The sequence below is a fragment of the Trachemys scripta genome, chromosome 5, assembly GCF_013100865.1.
Source record: "Trachemys scripta elegans isolate TJP31775 chromosome 5, CAS_Tse_1.0, whole genome shotgun sequence".
In the NCBI taxonomy this organism is placed as follows: Eukaryota; Metazoa; Chordata; order Testudines; family Emydidae; genus Trachemys; species Trachemys scripta.
The window spans coordinates 85,012,571-85,040,091 of NC_048302.1; the positions used below are offsets into that span (position 1 = coordinate 85,012,571).

Below are 27,521 nucleotides of genomic sequence, written 5' to 3' on the forward strand. Positions count from 1 at the left end.
TATGTTAGTAATTCTCCAGTCATACAGTACAACTCCTGAGTTTACAAATTCATTAAAAATTCTTGCTAATGGGCTTGTAATTTCGTGTGCCAGTTCCTTTAATATTCTTGGATGAAGATTATCTGGGCCCCCAGATTTAGTCCCATTAAACTGTTCAAGTTTGGCTTTTACCTCGGCTGTGGTAATATCTACCTCCATATCCTCATTCCCATTTGTCATCCTGCCATATCCCTAAGCTCCTCATTAGACTCATTAAAGACTGATGCAAAGTATTTGTTTAGATATTGGGCCATGCCTAGATTATCCTTAACCTCCACGACATCCTCAGTATTTAGCAGTCCCACTTCTTCTTTCTTTATTTTCTTATTTATATGGCTATAGAACCTTTTACTATTCATTTTAATTCCCTTTGCAAGGTCCAACTCTACATGGCTTTTGGCCTTTCTCACTTTATCCCTACATGTTCTGACCTCAATAAGGTAGCTTTCCTTGCTGATCCCTCCCATCTTCCACTCCTTGTAGGCTTTTTGCTTTTTTTTAATCACCTCTCTGAGTTGATTGCTTATCCAGTTTGGTCTACAACTCCTACCTATGTATTTCCCCCCCCCTTTCTTGGGATGCAGACCTGATAGTTTCTGCAACTTTACCTTGAAGTAATTCCAGGCCTCCTCTGCCTTTAGACCCATAAGTTCTTCAGTCCAATCCACTTCTCTAACTAATTTCCTTAATTTTTTTAAGTTAGCCCTTTTGAAATCAAAAACCCTAGTCACAGATCTATTTTTGTCAATCCTTCCATTTAGTTTGAACTGAATTAGTTCATGATCGCTCGAACCAAGGTTGTCCCCTAAAACCATTTCTTCTATGAGGTCTTCACTACTCACCAAAATCAAATCTAAAATGGCATCCCTTCTTGTTGGTACAGCAACTACTTGGTGAAGGAATCCATCAGCTATCGCATCCAGGAAAATCTGAGCCCTATTATTATTACTACTAGCACTTGTCCTCCAGTCTATATCTGGGAAGTTAAAGTCTCCCATGATCACAAAATTCCCATTAATATTTACTTCATTAAAAATATTAAAGAGGTCTCCATCCATATCCAAATCGGATCCCAGCGGTCTGTAACACACCCCAAGCACTATCTCAGGGGAGGATCTAGTAGCTTTCTTCCCCAATGTGATTTTTGCCCAAACAGACTGTCTTGTCTATTCCATCACTTCTTATTTCTTTACAATCTACCTCATCATTGATATACAATGCTACTCCACCACCTTTGCCTTTATTTCTATCTTTCCTAAACAGCACATAGCCTTCAATATCTGTACGCCAGTCATGACTACTATTCCACCATGTTTCTGTTATCCCTATAATATCTGGTTTCACTTCCTGCACCAGTAACTCTAGTTCCTCCATTTTGTTACTTTGGCTCCTCGCATTGGTGTACAAACATCTTAATTTTTGCTGTTTGACTTCACTCACATTCTTTACCCAATTAGGCACAAATATTCTACCACCAGTATCACCTATTAGACTGGTATCTAGACTACCCTTCCTCCTTATGTCCCTTCTCCTACCCACGGCTCTATCCTTCCTTTCTTCATTTTCATCCCTCTCAATGTTAGAAGTCCTGTAAAATCCTTTGGGGTCATGCATTTTCTGATTAAGGCCTCCACAACTGCCATAGTGAGACCAAGGGTGCCAGCTATCCTTGCCAGTAATCCCAAGGCTGTGCTCTGGTTTAACAGGCCAACCGATTTTACTGAGCTCTGACCTGGTCAGGGAAGAAGGGCCTGACTTCTACCCATTCTTCTCCTCCTTGGTTACCCTCTCGCAGACCAAACTTTTTTTTACTGTGGAATTTTTATTAGAGGCTATGGGTGGGGGATTTTGTAACTTTTTTAGTGTTTTAAGCAGGGGACCATATGGGGACTGCTTGAAAGGACCCAAGGGGAAAGGAAATTTATAGGGATTTTTTTTATACAAGTATAATAAGTAGGATAAAAATAGGGTGGTTTTTAACCCTTCTCTTCCCCCCTCAAACTACAATTTCCTCTAATCACAGCCACTATTCCTTTCTGCTCCCCCAACACGGCTCTGAGAGCACAACATTGTCTTTTACATTCCCATTGATTTGCCTGGGTCTTATCCTGGGATTCCTTCAGTAAGGCTCTAGCTTTCCTCATCCCCAAATACAGTTACCCGAAGTCTGAGATAGTTTTGAGTCATTACCAGCTAGGCTTTCGGGGGCCCTCCTTCTGTCCAGCTGATGGGAAGTTTAGGTGTTAGTTTCTTGCCCTAAGAAAAGTTCCCTCGGACTGTCCCAAGGTGTTTACTTTTATTTAATGTTTATAATTAATTTTTATAAAACATATAACTTTTGAGTTATATATAACCTACTGGGTTACCAATTGTTAAATTTAAATAAATTGCTTATTATTTTTATTAGTAAAGCATTTTTTAGTATTTTTAGTTATAATAATAATAAAACTTATACGTTAGGACCACTTAGAATGAAGGTTGCTTTTTTATTTTTATGATAAAATCAATCATAAATCATATATATATATATATATTATATATATGATTAGCAAAGCTGAAATTGCAGCAATTTGGATTTGCATATGAGAACCCTAACAATTATTTCTAGCCATGTGGTATTTTGCTATTAATTAATGGTGGCTAAAAACACCCAAAATGGCTACGGTTTAGTTTGGTCAAGTTCTGGGGTTACACTGGAGGCCTGCCACGCACATTTGGCCATAGTTATAGTCCATGAAAAGGCAGTCTTGTTGGAAATGGCCCTTCTGTACACTCGTAACATTTGTTGTGGGATCCTCCAGCCTGTGGGTCTGACCTGGATAATGCTAGTAGTCCCCACAGTGGGCCTACTCCCCCACCCCTCAGGGTGGGGGTGAATCAGCAGGGCACCTCCAGCTGGGAGTTGTCATGGTTGTGGATGGCCTCAGTTGGCGTCGGGGTACCCTACCTCGATCTTGCATGGTCCCCATTCAGTTGGGCAATCTGTTTCCCAGGCTTCCCAGTTTACGTGCCTGCTGTTCTGACCCCTCTGCAGTCAGGTAATCTTGCATTAAGGAGACGGCCTCAGCACGGGTCGCCAGGCGGTGCTGCTGCACCCTTTCCTTCCCCCTACTGGGTAGGATCTGGGTAAACTGCTCCAGCATCACTGTATCTGCCACTTGGACGCGGGTCAGTTTCTCTGGTTCCAACCATCGGCAGCAGTAATTCTGGAGTCACTGGGCTACTGCCCTAGGCCTCGTCCCAGGTGGGTACTGTTCATAGCAGAATCATTGGCGGTACGTCTCAGGACAGATGCTGGTCTAATCTAGAATAGCCACCTTCACTTTGCTGTATTTCAATGCCTCGTGCAGGTCTGGGTTTCAGTAGGCAGTCTGCACCGGGTCAGTCAAATACAGGTCCGAGAGCATAGCCTAGTGTTGTGGCAGCCTTTGGGCGGCAGTGGTGACCCACTCAAATGTCACAAGGAATGCCTCAGAGTCATCAGTGGGCCCATCTTGGTGGGATGCACGGGGAGACCTGCCAAAATGTCCCTGCTTCTGGCCATGCCGGAGTGGGGGAAGGTGGAGTGGTCGGCTGCAGCAGTGCTGCCATCTGCTGGACTAGGTGCTTTTGCTGCACCTGGTGATGGGCAGCAAGTTCCTACCCCATCTGCTGCTGCTGCTCATGCTATTTTGCCATTTGGAGCTGCTGCTGCATGGCAATCTGTTTTGGAAACTGGGTCTGGTGTTGCTATTGCTGCGCTGCCTGTTGCTGCTGGCTCTTCAACAGCCACTTCAAAATCTTTTCTGCCTCCATATCTGTCAGGCAGGAGGGTTGTTTTGTTGGCTGCTCTCCATTATCCAGACCCTTTTGGCAGGTCCCGGTTGATGCCCACATTATCCACCAGGTGTCGCAGGGTAGGTAAACCCCATCATGGGGTGTCAGATTGTGGGGGTTTTCAAAAATGTGTTTTTGACAGCCAAAGTGGTCTGGATCTAGGTGGCAGGCCTGCAGCTCAGGGCTGTATGGCTCAATGCCAGAGTCAGTAAGGCTCTCCTTCTGCTCGGGGAAGCATGGCCTAGCGACCCAAGTCTCTGTAGTGGTCCTGCAGCTCAAAGTAATACAGCCCAATGGACAGAGTCAGTAACGCTGTCCTTCTGCAGTAAAGTTTACCCCTCTGGGTGTTAGCTGTGCCTGGTGGTGAGGCAGCTGGAGTAGGGAGACCCAGGCTCACCCTTCTCCACTGAGTATGGACCCAAAACCCTAGGGAACTGGTACTTCTATAATCAGCCTTGGTCACCCATTACAACAGTCCTGTTCTCTGGGCTGCTTCCTACTCTTCCTTAAAATTCTAGTAGTCTTACAGCCTCTGCTGTCTCTCCTCTGTCAGCCGTCAGCTGGGGTCCACTGGAGTCTCAAACCAGTTGGTTTCTGTGTCCTGGAGCTTCAGCAATGTCCAAAATCCTGCAACACATGTCTGCTCTCATCAGTGGCCAGCCCAGACTGATCTGAGCTACTCCCTTTTATACTCTGGTTCCAGTTGGTGCATGCCCAGCAGGGGTGAAGAAGTGTGACTTCCTTGACCTACAGAGTGTGATTAACCCATGCTATATCGGTATGGGGTAGGTACACCCAATCACAGTGCTATATGGGGAGAAAGCTGCTACACTATGCCTGACCACAAGGAGGTGTTCCTGTGGTGTGTGAACCCCTTCACATCTTCCCATGTCCACATCCTGCAGTCTCATTTTTGATTTTTTGTGCAACAGTAGCTCTACCTCCAAGTGAAATTGAATATGGTGTCTAGAGGCCTATTTTCATTCAACTTATTTTTTATCTTCTTGTCAGTGCTTGATGCTATTATTGGGTGATTTAAATTGGGTTACAATTGTTACAGGTAGTAATTAAAATGTGTCCTTTTCATTTGATTTAATCATGGCAGGTTACTTGTCTGATTATTTGTCTGAAATCAAGTCTTGGATGATATAGAATGTGCTTTATCTTCACCTGGCCAAAACTGCAATGCTCTTATTTCAAGACTGCATAAGCATAGAGAAATAGTAGTCCTGGCTTGTGCTTTTATGGCATATATCTTTTGAGAGCTGATTGTTTTAAGAATGGAGGGATCATTTTGAACTATGAGCTCTCTTCATCCAAGCATATTTCTGTCACTGAAATCTTGGCTTTTTTCCCATTAAAATAGTATGGTGTATAAGATAAGGTGTTATTTCTCTGTGACTACAAGAATATTACTCAATCTTTCTTTACGAGTAGATTGTGTTATTGAAATGCCCTTTACAATGACCCTTCTAGAAGACAATAAAGAAAAAAGCAGCAGACTTCTTACACAAGTTAGTTTTACATTTTCTTCCTGTACTACATTACATATAATGGATGCCTGTTTGTCCATGTGCTGATTTCCTATATTAATCCTTAAAATGCAGAGGCATTGTTTTATGTTAGTTTAATATCTTACATATTGAATCTGATTTCTAAAGTTTTCTTGCTCCAATCAGAATACAGGTTTATAACTGGAGTGTTGCAAAAGCCTTTACTAACAGTAACTTCATCATAAACTCACTGCTTTGGTGGTCATTGAAAATTAATTTTATTGTACACAGACAGAACCAAAAATCCTCAACTTCTCACTTATAACAAAGCACTGTATTTTATCACCGGTAAAGTAATTTATATACTTGAACAAATGCATTATTTCTGCAAGAAACTGTAATCCAAGAAAAACAGAAAAAGACCAACCAATTACCAAAATCCAGGATTCAATCTGGAATTAAATAGGACTACTCAGAGAGCATGACAATGGGACTTGATCCCCATAGGAACTACTAGAATATAAATAATAATTGAACCTGAGCAAGGATTGCAAAATTGGATGCTAAATTTGCAAGTTAAGATAACACACTCTATAATCTTTATTTATGAATAAGGTAGCAAAATGTGTCCATATCAACCTAAAATTTATAATTGTATATTACAAACACTGTATGTGATGGGATGTACCAGGCCCTTTGATACCCTCCAGAAGGCCCTGCGGTCCTACCATATCCTGCCCCCTAAAAAGGCAGTAGAGTGGGGTCCTCCAAGTGGCCTGCAGAGGAGGCAGTCAATCAGAGGTTAGAAGGCTCATATAAAAGGAATTACAGGGTCTGGACAGATTGGTTGCTGACTGGAGCCAGTGGGGGAGGGATGCAGTTCCTGGCTGCTGAGGAAACTGCAGCAACTGGACAGAGCAGTCGCAGGCTGGGAGATTTCACAGGTACAGAGACTGGGGAGAAACTCTGCCTAAGCAGGGGAAGGACTGTGAAGCTCTCCAGGCACAGAGGCCTAAGAGAGAGAGCGCTGATAAGAAGGGCCAGAGACTTGTTAGAAGCTCACCAGGTGAAGGCACCTGTGAGAAAGAGTCTTGAGCGAACAGGGCAGGGATTGTTATGGACTCTCTGGGCAAAAAGGCCTGGGAGACACCCTGTTTAAACAGGGAACCAGCCAGGGACCCAAGAAGCTGTTGGGACAGAGTGGGAAACAACGCAGGGAATGCTGCAATAGACAGTAGTGAAGGAAGCAGGAGGTGGCTGCTAGTCATAGGGTTGGGACCCAAAGTAGTGGGCAGCCCCAGGTTCTCCCACCTGCCACAGACACAGTGGCCAAGGAGGTGCTCGCAAATTGTTACCCCTTTACACTGCCAGAGGCAGGACTGATTTTATATTCTGATACGGTTATAATTAAATCTAATGTGTGTTTAGAATGCAATGATGTTGAACTGTATTTTGTATGCTTCAAACATTTATCCACATATGTGGAAGGCAAAAAAGCAATATGATCTATTATAATTTACTTGGCTTGAAAGAAAAAGGCCATTCTTTGAAATGGTTCAAAAATAAGGTGTTATATTTTAGGGGTTTAGTAAATGGACATAAATTGCAACTCCAAGGCGAAATTCTATCCTAAGAACATAAGAATGGCCATACTGGGTCAGACCAATGGTCCATCTAACTCAATATCCGGTCTTCTGACAGTGGCTAGTACCAGTCAGGTGCTTCAGAGGGAATGACAAGAACAAGGAAATGTCAAGTGATCTATCCCGTCATCCAGTCCCAGCTACTGGCAGCTTTAGGTTTAGGGACACCCAAAGCATGGGGTTGAGTCCCTGACCATCTTGACTAATAGTCATTGATGAACCTACCCATGAACTCTTATGCTCTAAAAACTTTAAGAAGCTTTTAAAATACATATGCCATACAAAATACCTACCGATAACCAATTCACAACAGCATCAAGCTGTGTAAGAAAACCGCCATCTGACAATAAAATAATCACATCCCACCCTCTCTCACTTTCCTTCCAGATCTCTCAATCCTCCCCACACATACAAGGAAATTCATGGGCTTTACAGTATGCTATGAAGATCACAAATCCAGACTGCTTCAGAACAAGGGTGGGCTGCCCCATTCTGTACTACACTAAGGTTTCAAATAGTTTTAAGGTGTAGTCTCATGTAGGGTACATTGCAGAAGACTAATTTTGATGCAACAAAGGATAATGGTATAAGTTGCTTCCAAACCACTGAAAAGTCAAAATCTCCTGAACATATATAAATGAAATCAGTCCAAGCTATTCCTATTAAATGATTATCTAAAAGCAGCTTAAAATCTAATAAGATTGCCATGTTATAAAATCACATAATCACTGGCAAGTGTACACCCTTAATTAAGAGACCTGAAATGAACTCCACCATCTCTTACTGACCTTCAGACAGCTAATGCTCATCCATGGACCATTCTTAATCAGACACCAGTAAGACACCTGATGGCACCATCTGATTCAGATAAAATAGTGACAGAGCTCAATGTCACACAGATCTGCATCCAATCCTACAAGAAATATTGTGGCAAAAGGTACAGAGGAACTCCAAAAATGGAACACTGATGTAGAGAACAATTGCCAAGACAAAAGACTAGAGTGAATGACCCTAAAGGACTCATTGGGAGGCTCTCAAAACAGAACTGAAAAGCACCACTGAATAGCTGCTGAAGGAAGTACCACAAGAAGACACCTAATCTATGGTCCTATTTTCTACAGTAGACATTGCTGGCCAGGTTCCTCCACCCTTAGGGTACGTCTTCACTACCCGCCGGATTGGCGGGTAGTAATCGATCTATCAGGGATCGATTTATCGCGTCTCGTCTAGACGTGATAAATCTATCCCTGAACGCGCTCCCTGTCAACTCCGGAATTCCACCAGAGCGAGAGGTGGAAGCGAAGTTGACCGGGGAGCCGCGGCCATCGATCCCACGCCGCGAGGACGCAAGGTAAATCGATCTAAGATACATCGACTTCAGCTACGTTATTCTCGTAGCTGAAGTTGCGTATGTTAGATTTATCCCCGCCCCAATGTAGACCAGCCCTTACATAAGACCAAATACTAGAATAAGCTTAAATTTGTGTGACTATTAAAAAAAAAAAAATTAAAGACTACTACCCAACATGAGTAAGGGTCATACAAACAGGCCCTTAACATTTACTTTCAGAAATATTCAATAACACAACAGAGAAGTTTGAGAGAGTTTCTAATAATACATCACAAAATTAAGTGAGGGTAGTGTTCTACATTATGATCACAATCTTAAAGACACTAAAAGATGGTTGAAAATGTCATACAAAATAATGTGTGCAGAATTAGAGTACTTTGGGGAGGCAAGCTTAGTATTGTAAGGGTAATAGGTGAGCTAAAGATAGAGTTGTGATGATACTAAGGAAAGCTATTGGCAAGGTAAATAGTGCTTTTCAGTGAAGCAGACAAAAGCTCTTAGTCTCTTTAAAGATGGGAATTTAAAGAGAAATGAAGTTGTCATTTTAAATAATGACAAATACAATGAATCGTCTATGGTGATATGTGAGGCAAGTAACAGTTTATAAGTAGTTATGAACTGCATTACTTTTCTCCAATTCAGTTTGACATAACGGTAGCTGTCATGGACACCAATATTATACCATCCAGAGGAAGAGATGAGAGTGCATTATGACTGAAAAATATTCTAATTTCTGCTACCTTCTGTTCTATAGAGGGAAACAATTGAGTTAAAACCAGGGTGGATAAAAATCAATGATTTAAAAAAAAATTTTTTTTAATTAGATTTTTTTATTTAGATCGGATTTTTTGATCAAATGTTTTTTGAGGAAAAAACCTATCTAAAAGATAGTTTTAATTAAGATACATTATAGCGCAACGATATCTCATCATGGAATAGGGATTATAAGTTCTAATTCTATAGTATGAGACAATATATTCATATTGTTTAAGAAAAGTTTTGTAAATGAGTTCCAATAGTTCATGGATTAGGGACCCAATTTTATGGGGTTCCACAGGCTTCTGTATAGATTATTTAGGTTAATCTTTCTATCTACCCAATGGGACTCAGTGCTCAGTCTAGAAGACACCATCAGAGATGTTTAGTTTTGCAGTGCTCAAACTGTGGATTTGTCTCCCCAGAGGTAACATGCTTGTTAACAGCAAAAATGTTTTTAAGTAAATAAATAATATATAGAGGTAAAAAATAACAGACCTCAACTCTATTGTCCCACTGTAAATTTGTGTACACAGAGTCAATCCCTTACCTCTCTCTAAAAGTGCAAAGTTTCAAAAAGTTCAATGAATAGAAGATTGTTGGGGGTGGAATAGATCTGGACAAGGAAAAGAAGTCTGGAGATAAATGTGAGAAGCAAGGGACATTTGCTTGTTTTGTTAAAATATTATATGTTTGCTGTTGAAGAATAAAATACAGAATACTTAACGTTGTTTTAGTTAAATAAAACAATTTAAATATCTGTCTGGTGATGTTCTCCTCCTAATACAGCATGGCAAGAAAATCCTCCAAATATTAATCATTAGCCTGTTGAACTGGAGATAGTTCATCTCCCAGTGACTTCATAAATATCTGCTTCAATTACCTTTGGTAAATGAAAGAACCAAACAATCATTCATTTTCTGATACAGCTCTAAAACTAATCTGAAATTTTTTCAAAATAAATCACTGTTTAAAAATGTATAGTGTGTACCTTCTAAAAATGAAACCTACATCTATTTCTGAGTTGTGAAGAATATGTATTAAGGTTATAACAACCAACAAGAATGCACCTTTATATAGAAAACCATGATTAAATCGAGTCTTCCTGACTAGTGATTTAAATCGATTTGATTTAAATCAAATCCACCCTGATTAAAACAGGTGGCAACATCTGGAAATCAGAAGAGGGGTCTTTTACAGTAAGCTGCAGAAGATCCTCTTTGTTAACATCATGTCATCAGGGAACACATACTTTTGATTGCCAAGGTTTTGGAAAAGCTCAATTTTCCATTTACATGTACATATCATATCAGTAACAAATGTCTAATTAAACATTTAAATCAGTAAGAGACAGTTATAAATTCTGTATATAGTCTGACTCAGAGTCTGATGGTATTTAAAGAAAGTACATCCAGGACTCAGAAAACCATATTTTAATTTGAAGATTGTTAGAGGGCAGGTCACATGCAAAATATAAAATAGAGCAATTCTGTGTAAGAAATGTACTGAAACAAGACTTCAAAAATATAATTTATAATGCTGTACACTTATTTCTCTGAGAAACAGCTTTGGATTTGAAAATATAGGCCACAATCCTGCCACTCAAATAAGTAGTAGCACAGTCTATTTTCATACCAAAATCTATTATTTGTATTATCTGATTCGCAGTAGCACCTAGGAGCTGCAGTCATGCTCCCATTGCACTGCACTGTACAAATACATAATAAAAAATCATACCTGCCCTAAAATCTTACAATCAAAATATAAGACAAAAGACAACAGGTGGATACAAATAGATGGAGGAGCACAAGGAAGCAATGAGATAAAAATGGTCAGCATGACAGGCAGTGGTCTCAGCACACCAGCTGCCTACCCATTTTTCTTTGTAGGTGCCATGGCAAAGGAGAGTTTTAAGGATGGTGTCGTCATGCTTGGTCTGGGTTACAGCTGAGAGGGCCTATCTCAGGTCAGACTGAAAAAACTGGGAAGACACGCCCATCCTTGGTGGTATATCCTATAATTAGATTTAACTAGACACATGTGTGCTCCTGGATCGCTATACTATCTTAAAAATGGAGCCACAGACAGTCCTCTTAAACACTCCAGTCCATATTGCCACTCAGACAAACTGGACTTCTGTGATGACAGGTTATTAAAACCAAAAATCACCACACATTAGGTTTTTCCAGTGCTAAGGGGTCAGTCACTTACCCAGGCCAATGGATGCTTAGGACCTTACTCCAAAGACAACACTGCAGTGAATCCTTTAGCAAACTAACTAAAGATGTATTAACTAAGAAAAAGAAATGAGAGTTACTAAAATGTTAAAGCAAATAAAAGACATTACAGTTGGATGAAAGTATGTATTCCAAAATGATAGTAGGGATGTTAAATCTGCTAGTTTTATATAAGTCTCTGTTGATTGCCCAAATAGTTTCCCCTGTCAGAATTCACCAGTCCAGAGATGGGATAGGAAAGAGGTGACCGGTGGCCTTTGTTCTCCTTCTTTATATTTTGACCCTTATTGCTGGAAAAATCCTGTGCCATGGGGTCAAGCAGTTCCATTGCATACATACTTTGTCATCAGTTCTTTATACGAATTGCAAATTTTTGCTTGCACATTCTATGCATATGCCATTTGAGGTGTCTTTGGAGATGAGGCTTTTGTTTACAGTTCCTTTTTTATTCCTGAAGAGCTGACCTGTGGGCATATCTCAGACTTACAACATGTTTGAGTAACAAACATATAGCAAAATCTCATAATTCCACACACAATGTCGATCTACAAAGTATAACCAGATAATAATACTCAGGAGATTACAACTTTTCCAATGAGACCTCACAAGGCATACTTTGTACAAGATTTATCACAGTTTTGTAAAAGTGGTGACTATGTTAGTGTAGATGCCCCTTAGACAGCATCAGAGAGAGATCTGAAGGACAATGAAATGACTTTTGTGGATGTTTAGTGGGCTTTTTACTTGCAGCAGCTGTGCCAACAGGGCTATGTTACAAACACAATGGAGAAATTATTTCTTCCCTCACATTCCTTGCTTTTAAAACTCACGACAAATTTTGTTCAAAATCCCACCTCCACATGCTATCCTTTCCTTCCAAAGTCATCTTTGTCAAACAAGAAGCCTGGAAAATTTCAGCCTGAAAGGTGAAGATTCAGAAAGTTATGAAGGATTTTAAATGGGGTTAGAATGCAAGTGATTTTGTAAATGTGTCTGATAACAGCTCTGCCTCTATCCCAAATCACATAGCTTTGGAAATATGAAATAAACATGGAAGTGATCAAATAAAGAAAGAAACAGTCCTCATCAGCTGGACTTTTAAAGCCTGCATTAAGGATTGCCTCAACCAATGCTTACTCATGACAAAGATAAAGTCTGAATATGCCTTCCCAGAGGTGTTTAAAAAAACAGGTAATTTGGTCCATCACGATATTTTGCAATTTTTTTTATTTAACTCTCGTGGGCAGCTATTAGTCATGGCTTCAAGTAGTTCCAACTATCATGGAACCACATAAGTTAGATGGAGGGCTAGTCCAATGAACTAGACCAGAGTCAGAAAAAAATCCATGACTGAACCGATACATATACAGAGAACTGCCGATCTGAAACAGCATGGACTACAGAAAGAAGTTTTTTAAAAGTTTTTATTCATTTGAATAATAACTACAAACTACACCATGCTATAGTAATGAAATGGAAAATGGAAAACAAGAAGCAATGGCTCTCAGACCTGCTGCCTACAGGTACACACTAAGAAAGAGGCTGCTTGAGGCCACAGGCCTTCATATAAATCTGTCTCAGAATGATGGAATCTATAAGAAAACATGCTTGAAACAGAAACTGTGCTTGTCTTCCAATTGATTCTGAGGCACACACACTCAACTATTTTTGAGGTGGTATACATTATCCTTCCATCTAGGGGATTGTAATCTGCTAAACTACATACCACATCTAGCCAGCCTATAATAATTAAAAATGATTGAGAGATGTTGAAAGCTTTAGTTTGTACAATGTAAAATGAAGTTGTCTAAGTTAAAGGGTGTATCCTTGATAAATCTTTGGATTCACTGAATAAAATGAACAGAGCAAAATTGTTTCCATTACAAAAATATTCATTTTACATCCCATGTCTTTGTGGTATTGAATACTCTTCTTAAGCAATCTGATAATGAGTGGTGTTTTGATGTATCATACTGTTAAGTGGACCATTAGCACTTGACTGGTGCCAGACTAGACAACATCTAAATTGTGCCAAATAAACTTGCAAACCAATCCCAGCATCACACAGCTCTAGTTATTGATTTTCCTTACATTATGTTGTACTATGTTAATTTACATGTACATTCAATTTACTAAAACTTATTTTGTGTAAAAGTAAACAGAAGTCAGTTTTCAAAAATATATCAAGTATTTGTACTTACAGACTAATAGGATGCTATGAAAGGGTAGCTGTAGAAAAAGCTGTACAGAGGAGTTTGGTTGAATGAGGAAAGAAGGGCAGGAACATGTATTCCATTATAATTATCTATAATGCAATCCTTGGGATTTAAAGCACCTATGTAGTAACCATCCCTTTTATCAGACCTAAACAAGTTTACAGCGAAGGGACATCACTGATAATAATTTATGATGTAGTCTTCAAAATCCTATATTTCATCCTGCAGCCTTTTGCATGAGTCAGAGTGAATACACAAGCACAAAAATCAAGCAATTCCATCAAAACCGTAAAGAGGATAAACACCTATCATAGGTGGAAAGTGAAATGGGTGCCAATATTTACCATTGATCAGAACAGGGAAGTGAATGAAACAAAGAGATGGATTTAAAACAGGCTGTAACTTATTGACTGAACTTGTACTATCTCCCTGCAATTAACTGAATCCAACGGGGGGTTAAATGGCCTGATACCATATAACCAGCAATTCAGGGTTGGTCCTCTTCAGCCTTGCCCCTAACACTCAGTTCATCTCTGAATCTGCTCACCCTTCTCCAACAAGGTGGTATGCAGGTACCTCAGTCTGCAAAGGCTTAAGATTTCTCCATGACTTCACAGTCTTCACAAAAAAGATCCACCAGCCATATCCTTGGCCTCCTATATACACTTCTCTCTGGGAGCTGGCTCTTTCAGCCCTTTATCTGCACTGAACACCAGCTTCAAGTTGAGATAAACCAAAACATTTCTATATCTCTTTCTAACCTTAAAAATCACTATTCACACTCCTTTTAACCTGAAACTGTGCATCCATGATGCTGCAAGGAAGGTGAACAGCTCCCCCTTCCCCGACAGCCTGCCAATTTGGCCCCAAGGGAGAAAAAATCCCACCTGATCCCACAGATGGTCAGATCCACAACATCTGGGAAGTGCAGCTCAACAATATCTCAACCATCAGCAGTAAATATTTTTTGGCCTCATAAACGTACAGTTGACATAAAGATAGAGCCCTACAAATCCACAGATATCCATGTTTGCGGACTGTGGATCAGATGTGGATACTAATTTTGTATCTATGGAGGGCTCTAAAGATAGAATGCTCTCTTTAAAAGTGTGGTGCATCTCAGGCTAAGCAGGACTTGTGAAAACATGCACTATGCGTCAACCTTGATTCCAGCCACAAAAGCAGAAAATCCCTTCAATCGTAGAGGATTTAAATCTCACATTAAAACTACTAAGCCTTTATATGCCTTTTCAAGAGTGTGCATGCAACAACTGATACACACATGAGCACACAGTTGGGTCATACTTATGCATCCAGTGTATTATATGCACAAAAGTGAGAACAAATTTGAACACAAAATTTAATAAATTTAGGATGTAACCTATCCATATCTCTCATGTATCCAAGGATAATGTTGCTTACTCATGTTTGTAAACATAATCAAGATGTACAGATTAACAATTGTGATAAAGTACCAAGTAGTGCTATTATGAATTAACAAAGAGGCCACATAAATATCACAGAAAAGCTGTATATATTTGTTATGACTCCAACTTAAAATATATGTAACTAAAGCCTTGAGAGTGTGACTTTAAAAATGTACAATACTATTATCTGAAAAAAAAAAACAAAACAGTAAAATATGCCCAGGTATATCAAATATCACGAAACTTCTAGTTTAATATTTGATAAGTCCTATATCAGACTTCTGAAAATGATGATCTATCTACCAGTTATGAACTGAAATTTGCTTTGACCCCCTAATTACATTGGTCAATAGTTCACAAACTAGACCACTAGTAGCCTGTGTCCAAATCCTTCTTGACATCTCAGAAACTAAAACGTATTATTTGTGTTAAGCATTTTATAAAATCATAATGAGACAGTCATGGCCTCAAAGAGCCTATAGTCTAAATAAAAAATATGGACAAAGGGTGAGAGGTGGGAAAGAGGCACTGAGAGAGGCAGTGACTTGCTGAAAGTAACACAACAGATCAACGACGGAGTTGGGAATAGAATCTAGGTCTCTTGACTCACATTCCAGCTTCCCAGATACTCAAGAAGGGACAGCCCCTAGTCTGAGGAGCTCACAATCTGAAGACAGTTGAGATGACAAAATTTATGGAAAGTGGAATAACGTCGGCATTTTTTTATATAACTCAACTAGCTTTAGTGTAGGCAGCACAGCAGAAATTAGTCTTTAAGAAGGATGATATGTATGAAACTAGATATGAAGAAATTGTTTAGGACAGTGTCTTTTCTCTGACATCTTTCACCTTTCTGTCACTCTGTAGGAAGACATTATACATTAAATACTCCAAGGCACTAATGAAAAATTCTAAACCCTTCTAATCACAATGTTTTACTGACATTATTTATCACTTTATTGGATCTAGTTCTGCATAACAAAGCACCAGACTGAATCACGTCATTTTATGTCATCAATCTCCTGCTATAATCCTGATACACTGTGGGTCAGTAATCAAATTCAAGCCATCACTTTCTGCTACTCCAATTAGGATATGAAGCATCAAAAGTAGGGTTACCATACGTCCGTATTTCTCCGGACATGTCCGGCTTTTTAGTTGTTAATTGCCGTCCGGGAGGATTTTTTAAATATATAAAAACGTCCGGAAAATACGGACGTATGATAACCCTACCCACTGCCCCCTCTCCTCTTGGGGTGTCAGCTCGCTTAGCCTGCGGACTGCAACCCCCCATGCTGCTGCAACCCTGTGCCCCACGGCTAGGAGCGGTGGCGTCTCTGCAGCCAGCTGCTGGTGCGGGGGACCCGCGGCCACTTCTCCCTCCTCCGAGCATCCCCCGCAGCTCTGGCAGAGCCTCAGTCTCCCCCCTCCGTTCTGGCCATGCAAGGAGCCCCCCGCCAGCAGTCCGTGTAGCCGGGGCTGTCTCCCCCCGGCGGAGCCACTGTCTAGGGGCAGGTCCTGGCGCAGGGGAACGTTTCTCGTCGCGCGGCAGCGGCTCCCGGGAGCCCGAGCTCCCCCACCCGGGAAGGGCTTGCGCTGCAGCGCCTCCCGCAGCCTGAGCTGCCGCAGCCTCCCCGGGTCCGGCTGGGAGCAGGGTGAAGGCTCCCCTGAGGGAGGTGAAGGGTGGGGGGGATTCTGAGGGGAGGGGGCTATGGGAGGGGGTGGGGGGCTCTGAGGCAGGGGCTGTGGAGAGTGGGGGGCTGTGGAGGGGTTGGGCTATGGGAGGAGGTGGGGAAATAAAGGGTAGGTGTTATGGAGGGAGGTGAAGGAGAGGACTGAGGTGGGGGTGCTATGGAAGGTGGGGGGCACTATGGAAGGTGGGGGCTATGGGAGGGGGCGGGGGGCTCTGAGGCAGGGGCTGTGGAGAGTGGGGGGGCTGCAGAGGGCAGGCTCTCAGGAGAGGAGGCACTGAGGCAGGAGAAGGCTGAGGATGGGCCCTGTGGAGAGCGGGTGGCTCTGGGGTGAGGCCTGGGGGGTCTGGCGGGTGGGTGGAAGGCGGCTCTGGAGTGAGGCCTGGGGGTTCCGGTGGGCGGGCGGGAGGCAGCTCTGGGGTAGGGTTACCATACGTCCGGATTTTCTCAGACATGTCCGGCTTTTTGGTCCTCAAATCCCCGTCCGGGAGGAATTTCCAAAAAGTCGGACATGTCCGGGAAAATAGGGAGGCATGGTAAAGCACCGCCTCCTCTCTGGCTCCAACTTTCCCGGCTCCCGCCGCTCTCCACCGCAGCGGGGGCCGAAGCAACTTCCCCAGCACAGCAGTAGCCGGGGGGTGGGAGGGAGGAGGGGGAATGCGGGGTGCTCGGGGGGCAGAGTTGGGGTGGGGACTTTGGAGAAGGGGTGGAGTTGGGGCAGGGAAGGGTTGGAGTTGGGGCGGGGCCAGGGCCCCGTGGAGTGTCCTCTTTTTGCAGTATTGAAATATGGTAACCCTAATCAAAAGAAATAGAGAGGATTTATTCTTTTAGGCCTAAACAACAGGCAAGTGAACTAGCAATGGGAAAAATTGAAAATGGTTAGAAGTTCCATTAAGTAGGAAAAAAGGTGGACATTTGCCAGAGTTTTTGCAAGCCTTGTAAGCTTCCACTCCAATGACTTTTTGGCAGTGGTAAATACTCAAAATGATGAATAATAACCTAGGCCACCTTTTCATCACCTGTTGGCACCTTCTCAAAGGTGAAGTCAGGGGGCTTTGCTCCCCCTTCTCAGCAAATCACTGTGCATGTTGGTGAGTAGTTTGGAAATGTGTTTTCCCTCTCCTATGAGCATTTTATTTCTGACCACAGTAGCAGGGATACATAGCAGCAATGATGGCAGATCTCAGCTCATAGGAAGTTGACAGTTTTCTGAGCTGAGCTTGAAGAATAAGTGAAAGTTCAGACTAGTTTACATTTTAATCTTATTACTTAGAACATCCCTACAAAAAAGCATATCATTTATTTATCTGTGATCAGCAGGAGCTGCTTGGTGTTGAGTGCCTTTGAAAATCCAACCATTTTGCTTAGGTGCACAAATAGAAGCTAAGATGTTTTGAAGACACGGCTACTTAGTTAGGTGTCCAAATGGGAGCTGTTGGGTGCAGCGTGCTTTTGAAAATCTAACTGTTAAACTCCACAATAGGCAATATTCACGTTTCCTGAATTGTGATCCTGATCCATTTTCCCACTGTACTTTAGATTTGCAGAACTCTGTGGCAATCAAGTCAATTTAGATACTGATGCAAAAAATTCACTCACCACTTGTCCATTCTGAGGATTCTTATGAGCATATGGAGGTCCCCGGATATGATTCCACATTTGACCAGAAGTCATAGCAAACACAACACACTGAAAAACAGGAGAAAATATGAAACTTAGAAGACAAAGGTGTAAAGCCAGATCATTCTATATTAAATTCACTGGGCCTAATTTTGTTTTGGGCACTGAAACTGAATAGGTTTGTTTCACTGGGCATGCCCAAACAAAACAGTTGCAGCTATTAGAAGCTTAGGATAGGATTTTCAGAAGTATTCAATGATGGCATAATTCTGCTTACAGTGAAGTCAATGGTAGAAACTCCCATTGACTTCAATGGGATCAGATTCAGACCAAAACAGAGCTTTAGAAAATTGTACATCTAATAGTCTTATTTTCCCACATATATATGGTTGTACACAAAGAATGTGCATGTCACTAGGAAAGCATCAGGTTCTTTGACCATGAGATGCTGTTCCAAGAAGAAGGACTGCTGAACAGAGATGGGGGCCACCTAGCCAGGAATGGGAAGAATAGCTCTGATACAGACTGGCTAACCCAGCGAGGGAGGCTTTAAGGTAAGTTTGATGGGAGCAGGAGACAAAAGCACACAGGAAATTCCAGAACATGGAGATCTGGATGAAGTGTCAGAGTCTGGGGAAGGAAAATGGGCAAATTATAGTAGGGGAAAAAGAAAGACAATATGGAGGGGAATATTGTGGGAAAAATCTAATGAACATCTTTGATGCTGTTTAATAATGCAAGGAGTATGGGGAATAAACAGGAAGAACTATAAATACTAGCAAATAATCAGAATTACAACATAATTGGCATCATAGAGACTTGGTGGGATAATTCACAAGGGTAAAATATTGTTATAGAAGGGTATAACTTGTTCAGGAAGGACAGGCAGAGAATAAACAGAGGAGGTGTTGCCTTGTATATCAAGAATGTATACACCTGCACTGAGATCAAGATAGAAGTGGGAGGCAGACCTGTTGAAAGTCTCTGGGTAAGGATAAAAGGTTAAAAAACAAGAGTGATGTTATCATAGGGATCTACTACAGACCACCTAACCAGGACGAAGAGGTGGATGAGACTTTTTTAAACAACTTAGAAAATCATCCAAAGCAGAGGACTTGGTGGTGATGGGGCAATTCAACTATCCAGACATGTGTTGGGAAAATAACACATCAGACCACAGATTTTCCAACAAGTTCTTGGAATGTATTCCAGACAACTTGTCATTACAGAAAGTGGAGGAAGTAACTAGGTCAGAGCCTGTCCTAGATTTGACAAATAGGGAGATGACCCTGGCTTAACCAGGAGATCTTCAATGACCTGAGACTCAAAAGGGAGTCATACAAAAAGTGGAAACTAGGTCAAATTATGAAGGTTCGGTATTAAAAAAAACACATGCATGTAGGGACAAAATTAGAAAGGCCAAGGCACAAAACGAGATTAAACTAGCTAGAGGCATAAAGTATAACAAGAAAACATTTTACAAATACACTGGAAGCAAAAGGAAGACAAAGGAGGCCCATTACTCAGTGAGGAGGTAAAGACAATAACAGAAAATGCAGCAATGGACAAGTGTTAAATGCCCCTTCTGTGTCAGCTTTTCACCAAAAAGCTTAGCAGTGATCTGACTACTAACATAGTGAACATCAGTGCAAATGGGGTAGGAGCTGAGGCTAAAATAGGGAAAGAACAAGTTAAAAATTACTTAGACAAGCTGAATGTCTTAAAGTCAGCAGGCCCTACTGAAAAGGACAAATATAGTATCTAGCTATAAGAGGGGGAAAAGGATAACCCAGGGAAATACAGACAAGTCAAATTAACTTTGGTACACCTCTATCCCGATATAACATGAATTCAGATATAGGGGGGTAAGGCAGCGCGCGGGGGGGGGGGGGGGGGGGCGGGGGCCGGAGCTGCGCACTCTGGCAGATCAAAGCAAGTTCTATATAACACGGTTTCTCCTATAACGCAGTAAGATTTTTTAGCTTCCGAGGACAGCATTATATCGGGGTAGAGGTGTACCTGGAAAGATAATGGAGCAACTACTCAAACAATCAATTTGTAAGCACCTAGAAGATAATAAGGGGATAAGTAATAGTCAACATGGATTTGTCAAGAACAAATTTTGTCAAACCAACCTAATATCCTTCTTTGACACCTAGCAAGCTTTGTAGGTGGGGGGGAAGCAATACATGTGTTATATCTTGACTTTAGTAAGGCCTTTGATACTGTTGCACGTGACCGTCTCAAACACAAACTACGGAAATATAGCCTAGACAAACCTACTATAAAGTGAGTGCACAATTGGTTTGAAAACCACACTCTGAGAATAGTTATCAATGGTTCATGGTCAACCTGAAGCGGCATATTGAGTGGAGTCCCACAGGGATCTGTCCTGGCTCTGGTTCTATTCAATATCTTCATAAATGATTTGCATAATAGCACAGAGAGTACACTTATAAAGTTTGTGTACAATACCAAGCTGGAAGGGGTTGCAAGCACTTTGGAGGACAGGATTAGACTTCAAAATGATCTTGAAAAACTGGAGAAATGGTCTGAAATAAATAGGATGAAATTTGATAAGGACAAATGCAAAGTACTCTACTTAGGAGGAATAATCAATCACACAAATACAAAATGAGAAATAAAAACCTAGGAGGGAGTACTGCAGAAAAGAATCTGGGAGTTACTGTGGATCACAAACTAAATATAATATAATACTGCTGAAAAAAAAGTGAACATCATTCTCAGGTGTAGGAGCAGGAACAAGACACAAGAAGTAATTCTTCCACTCTACTCAGCATTGACAAGGCCTCAAGTAGAGTATTGTGTCCAGCAGGGCCGGCTCCAGGCACCAGCTTAACAAGCAGGTGCTTGGGGCAGTCAAGGGAAAGGGGCGGCACCTGCGGCAATTCGGGGGCGGCAGGCCCCTCAGTCCCTCTAGGAGCGAAGGACCTGCCGCTGAACTGCCGCTGCCGATCGCAGCTTTTTTTTTTTTTCCCCCCCGCTTGGGGCGGCAGAAATGCTGGAGCCGGCCCTGGTGTCCAGTTCTAGAAACCACACTTTGGGAAAGATGTGGACAAATAAAAGGAAGTCCAGAGGAGAGCAACAAAAATGACCGAAGGTCTAGAAAACATGAGATTGAAAAAACAATGTTTAGTCTGGAGAAGAGAAGACTGAGGATGGACATGATAATAGTCTTCAAGTATGTAAAATGTTGTTATAAAGATTAGAGTGATAAATTGTTCTCTTTATCCACTGAGGACAGGATCGAAGTAATGGGCTTAAATTTCAGCAAGAAAAAATTTGGTTAGATACTAGGAAAAAAATTCCTAACTGACAGGGTAGGTAAGCACTGTAACAAATTATCTAGGGAGGTTGTAGAATCTCCATCTTTGGAGATTTTTAAGAACAGGTTAGAGAAAACCCCAGGGGACTAGAGTAGATGACTTATCAAGATCCCTTCCAATGCTACATTTCTACGATTCCATGTCAGTAGCAGGGGCTCACGGTAAATTTCTTACCACTCTTAGGCCTAGTCTACACTAAAAAATATCAGTATAACTATATTGCTCAGGGGTATGGAAAATTTAGCCTTTACTTATAGGCTGTCTGGAGCATTCTCAGGAAGGCTCACCAGGTGGGGATAAGCTTCTTCTAAGGCCTATTGTTTTTTCCTAATGACCCATTACCCTGAATAGTCCTTCATAACCAGCCATCTAGGCTGAAAGCATTTTGCCAGTGGGTGTCACATTTGAAATACAGATATAACAGGTACATAGTCAATATTTATAACTTCAGATACAAAAATGATACATGCATTCACATAGAATAATCATATTCAGCAAATCATAACTTTCCAATGACACCTTACATGACCCGTCTTGTACAAAATGCATCATAATTATACCATAATCATATCATAATAATATTACTATGACGAATATGGGGTGCAGTGTCACATACTGACCTAACCTCAAGTGTTGATAGTGCTATGTCAATGGGAGTGCTTCTCCTGTCGACATAGCTGCTGCCTCTCAAGGAGATGGACAACCTACACTGACAGAAGAAGCTCTCCCATTGGTATAGGTAGTGTCTTCACTAAGTGCTACAGTAGCACAGCTGCAATGCTATAGTGCTGTAAGTGTACACGAGCCCTTAGAAAAATATGCAAGTTTTCTTCAAGTCACCTCAATCTCTTACCTAGTACAACAGATTTTAGGCAAGTGCTTAGCAAACATCTTTGGTTCCAGGTTTATGCAATGCTATGGAAAGAGTTGCCACCACAAACATTCCTGAAAGAAAGCTCCATCCCTATTTTCAGAAATAATTAGATAAATCTCCTATGGAACTATGATTTACATACCTGAGACAAAGAACTATGATGGAGTCTATAGAAAAATGAAATTCCCTATAGGAAGAGACTTGTGAAGTTACGCTTGGAATCTAAGAAAAAATTTAATAATGTGCATTACTTCTTGCAGAAGGCAATGCTTCAGAATCTACAGAATAAAAATCATTGCCATATCAGTAATCACTGACGCTATATAAAAAGAGAAAAAGAAGATAGTCCAGCATTGGATTAACAAGAAAACAGAGCAATAGAAAGGGAAAATTTGTAAAGTCTAAACATGTTTCCTATGTTCTCAACATGGACATTCTGCACACGACCTAAATATGTATAGCTTGGCTGAATGACAATGATTAAATAAGAGGACATAATAACATTCTACAAGAATTAAAGCAGCAAGCTCAACAAGGAATTAGACCCTCACTCTGTCACTGACTTCAGCAGTGCTACTCACAGTACTTAAAGTTAAAAACATGCAGGATCTGGGCCTTAAAATATAAGACTGGTTCAGGGGAGTCGTAACGGAACATAATACACTTTAAAAATGTTTAGCCAAAATAAATAAGAGCCACATTTTTGCTAATAATCTTAGGTTTGTGAAGGGCTTTTTCATATACATTTATATCTACAAATTGATAAAATATATCAAACCAAAGTTTATTGCTATTAATTAAGTCCTAACAGCACTTAATCCAGTTTCCGGTGCTCAGCACCTCTCTGTATCAGACGTTGAAGTCAGGGGGGGCACTATGTTTCTATTGCTGAAGAAAGAGAATCAACAGTTATTTTCATGTCTTGCTAATGCAGCCTGCCGAGGGATTTCTATTGTGATTCCTCTGATGAGTCATGCAGGAGCTAGCAGATGTTTTTAAGACATTAAGATAACAAGGAAGTTGAGATTGAAGATAAGATAAGAACACAAAATGGGGGTGAGAAAGACATTGGAGGACAGTATAATTCAATTTATATAGAGTAAAATATTTTTATATTTTAAATTTTTCTTAACAAATCTCTCAACTGAAAGCTAAACCACAAATCTCTAGTCCTTCTTAACTCTGTTATATAAATATTGAAATATACCTCCTCACAATGTAGTAATTTCCAACAGAAAGAAGTCCATAGGGTAATTTTTTCTTCAAATGTTGACCAACTTATTCACAATAACTGAACTAAATTTATTAAATGAGGAAATATTAATAAAATGATGGTTCACCCAAATGGCCTCTCTCAATAATGAAATTTACATTTCAATGCACTATGCTCTGGATTATCCATTCCCATGGCCGGCCTCCTAGCCTGCCCACTCTTTCCCTGGTATACCCAGTCTCCGCCCTCTCCCTCCAGTGTGTATCCAGGCCTTTAGAATGCCTTCTATGGGGTCCAAATGAGGAAGAAGGTGGTGCATCCGGGAGGGAGAAGAGCAACACAAGGGGGATCCACTCCCTGAACAGATTCCAATGTAAGAATGTGGATGTTTTGTTTCTTTTCATCTGTTTTATTTCCAATTAAAATTAAAATTTATTATCTCTTAATAAAAACTAAGTTGACACAGTACTGGGTTTAATTTAAGAGCTGAATGATTCAAAATGTTTCTTTGTTACCTATCAAGGACTGAATCTGACAAATAACCAGGCAAGACTATCCCCAGTCTGCTGCAGACTATGTAAAGTCTCACTTTACAGACCATTTCTAGGGAAAATGGATGCATAGCCTACAAATATAAATCTTGGCAAAAGCATTATTGGGGGGGTCAAAGCCAGAATTTTGAAATAATTAAATCTTGTAGCCTTGACTTATGTACACAAAAATGAGGTAGCACGGGGCTATTATACAACATCAGAAACAACACAATAAGGGTCATGAATCTCAGGAGAACAATGTTTAGTAGAATACTGTACAAGCCTATCAGATCTTCTTTCTGTGTAGACTAAAATATCACTTTTCCTTCACTTTTTCTTCCCCAAGCAGGGAATTTTGGCTTGCACAGGTAAGCCATGGCAACTTAAAGCTTGACTCCAATGTTAGAATGTCTAGAATATTTTATAACACCCAGGATGCTTAATGTGCTTATCCTATTGAATAAGTATTATTAATCATTCATCGATAAATCTGAAGCAATGAGTGAAAAATCTGATAAACATAAATGTAAGCATAAAATGGTTTCACTGTGAAACTGTATCATAGAAATTTGAGATGGAAAAGATATTTAGATCATCTAGTCCCTTATCAATGTAGCTTTGTTTTCTACAGTATTTTCTAGGGCTTTTTGTCCAGTCTAGGTTTAAATGTCCCAAAGACAGGCTTTCACCCTTCCCTTAACTAACCATTCAATAATCCTATGGATCTCGCTTTCAGTAATTTTTTCCTTGATATTCAGGCTCATTTTGCCCTTTATATTCATCCCATTACTGCCACAACCCATGTGTCACTAAATTCTCTTTATCATTGGCGTTTATATGCTTCAAACTTTGTAAAGTATACAAACAGAACACTATATTCCAAGCACACTCTTAATGTTTATAAATATTATACATTTATATTTGATACTTCTGATTATGTAGCTCCAAATCACATTGGCCTCTTTGTTTCTATATGGCTGTACAATCTTGCAGATAGGATTTTCAAACACACCTAAGGGTTTATCTGATTTACTCTCCATTATCATCCATAGGTCTGTGCCAGAATTATAGCTTCCTCCCTCCCACTGAATAACACAGTAATTTGTGATTTGTCTTACACATTTATATTTGCATTCTCGTCCATCTGAGGAACAATTTGTATGCAAAATGTCTGCCTCCTGTGCATCTTAGGAACTCTGTCAAAATGGAACCAGGAGAGTTTAGCAAGAGGAGAAGGAGGTCAGGGCTGTTTTTCCCTTGAAGGCTCTAAGTGCTGGTCAGCTGGGAACATACCTATACTAAGCTCCAGCAGACCTGGGACTCTCCTTTGGCAAACTTTCCCAGCAGCAGCCTTAAGTATAGCCCTGCCCATTTTGGACTCTCGGGAACCTCCCCTCCACTAATTCCTTTCACTTACTGCTTGCTACATGCCACTTAAGGAAGAAAAGAAGCTTAGAACCTAGTTGCGGCAGCAGACAGCTGAGACACTTGGGAGCTTGGCAAGCTGAGTTAGCTTGGTCTGTGATATTGTTGGGGCTCACCGCAAGTTACCTTGGGCTGTTGTTACAGCATAGTTCGGGGCGAGCTAGTAGTGAACTGGTTTTGACCGGCCGGGCTGGCTTGCAGCCACTGGACTGAATAAACAAGTAAAGAGATAAGGAAGGCCGGAAAGTTGAGTGTGGGACTGGAGAGCAGCAGTGACTCCTGCCAGAGCCTGCTTGTGGGTGAATATGCCCCCCCTTAGAAGGAAATGGTGATAAAAATGGCTATGAGAATTGATTTAGACAAACAGTTTCACCTGCAGACCTAGGCCTTGTGGGTGCCCAGGAATTCCCTACACTGGAGCAGAGCCTGCTACGAGCCCTCAAGGACAAGGCTGGAGGGTCCGTGACTGCCCATAGCAGGAGGGGTGTAAGCATTGATTCTTGCTTGCTTGCTTGCTGGAAAGCACATATTTAGTAATGCATGAAGGCTGGGAAGCTTATTATACTTTGGCAATAAAACTGGGTATACTTATGCACCTGGTGTGGCTTCATTGAGTGTATCCGAGCCCACCTCCTTTGGCTTGACAGATAGGAAGAAGGCCTATAGCAGGAAGCAGGCTGTTAGGGATTGTAAGGAGAGTTTCTCTTCTATTCTTGGCCTTCCCACATATTTTGTGGGGTTTTCCCACATAATTTAGGCCTGCTGTGTCACTTTGTACAAGAGGTGCTCGCTATGTTTAACAAGTAGCACTATAAAAAGTACTAACTATCTATGAGGTTATTAAAAACTGCTACAGGCTTGAAAGACCAATTTCTGTGCCTTTTGAAGTTAATTAAAATTCTTGTGCGCTTACACAATACAAAGCAACTCACTAGAGTCCCTAGTAGGTTAAGAACAAACAGAATACTGCAGATACTGGTGCCATCAGTAGCACAGGAATAATAAAAATTAATGATGCATTCATGAACTTTGAGAAATAGAAGTGTTAATAACATTTGTGTCTATTTTAAAAAGGTAATAATTTAAATCAAGGGATGACTCAGATGCATCAAGGTATTATCTTCTAATTTCTTCTATATTCAATAATTTACCAACTCATTTTACAACTATTCTTTTTTCAGAAAAGCCATCAGGTCTATTCAGCTCAAATTTGCCTCTGTGTCTCATGGAAGCTATAAAAGCTATGCAGTTGCAGGGGTTGTACTCAAATTCTAAGTAGTAGTTAACCACTCATAAGTGGCCTCAGCAGAGAACAGACAGTTCAAGGCCAGAGAGCTGTGGTGCACAAGCAAAGGTTAGCTCATTTACAGTGTATGAGCTCTCTTACCAGCACTTCATAAGGTATGTCTACACTGCAATGTAAGATTGGCCTCACACTCAGGCTCAAGCCTAACCCCCCTTCCATTCACAAATCATGCTAACCCAGGGCTTGGACCCAGAGTCCCAGAATACTGAAGGCACGCAAGGTCTTTGTCCAGGTCAAGTCCTGATCCAAGGTTCGAGCCCTATCACTTTGCAGTGTAGACACAGCCCTGGTTGACTCAGGTCCTGGGAGTCCTGCAAAATGTATCCCACAATCCCATGGGTCAACTTCCTTTGCCCTCTCTATCCCAAGAATCTTAAATCTACTCTGTTGAAAATGGAAGCAACCACTCTTGGTGTACTGCAGCCACTCAGTGAGTCAGCATTAACCCCTCCATTGTCTTCTGACCACTGAGCTACAAACACCATCAGAAAACCTTCTGTGTTTGCAATGGAAATTGAACAGAAGAAGCCTTTT

The 27,521-nt window shown here is 41.0% G+C and overlaps 1 protein-coding gene across 2 annotated transcripts in view; it reads right to left on the reverse strand.

Annotated features, from left to right (window-relative positions):
* The window catches only part of TUSC3 (tumor suppressor candidate 3), a 285,711-nt gene that overhangs the window by 103,815 nt on the left and 154,375 nt on the right, over positions 1–27,521 (reverse strand). For both annotated transcript variants that reach the window (XM_034772412.1, XM_034772411.1), the window contains exon 6: positions 18,269–18,358. In XM_034772412.1, coding sequence (XP_034628303.1) covers positions 18,269–18,358 — 90 coding nt within the window. The remainder of the gene's footprint in view (positions 1–18,268; positions 18,359–27,521) is intronic.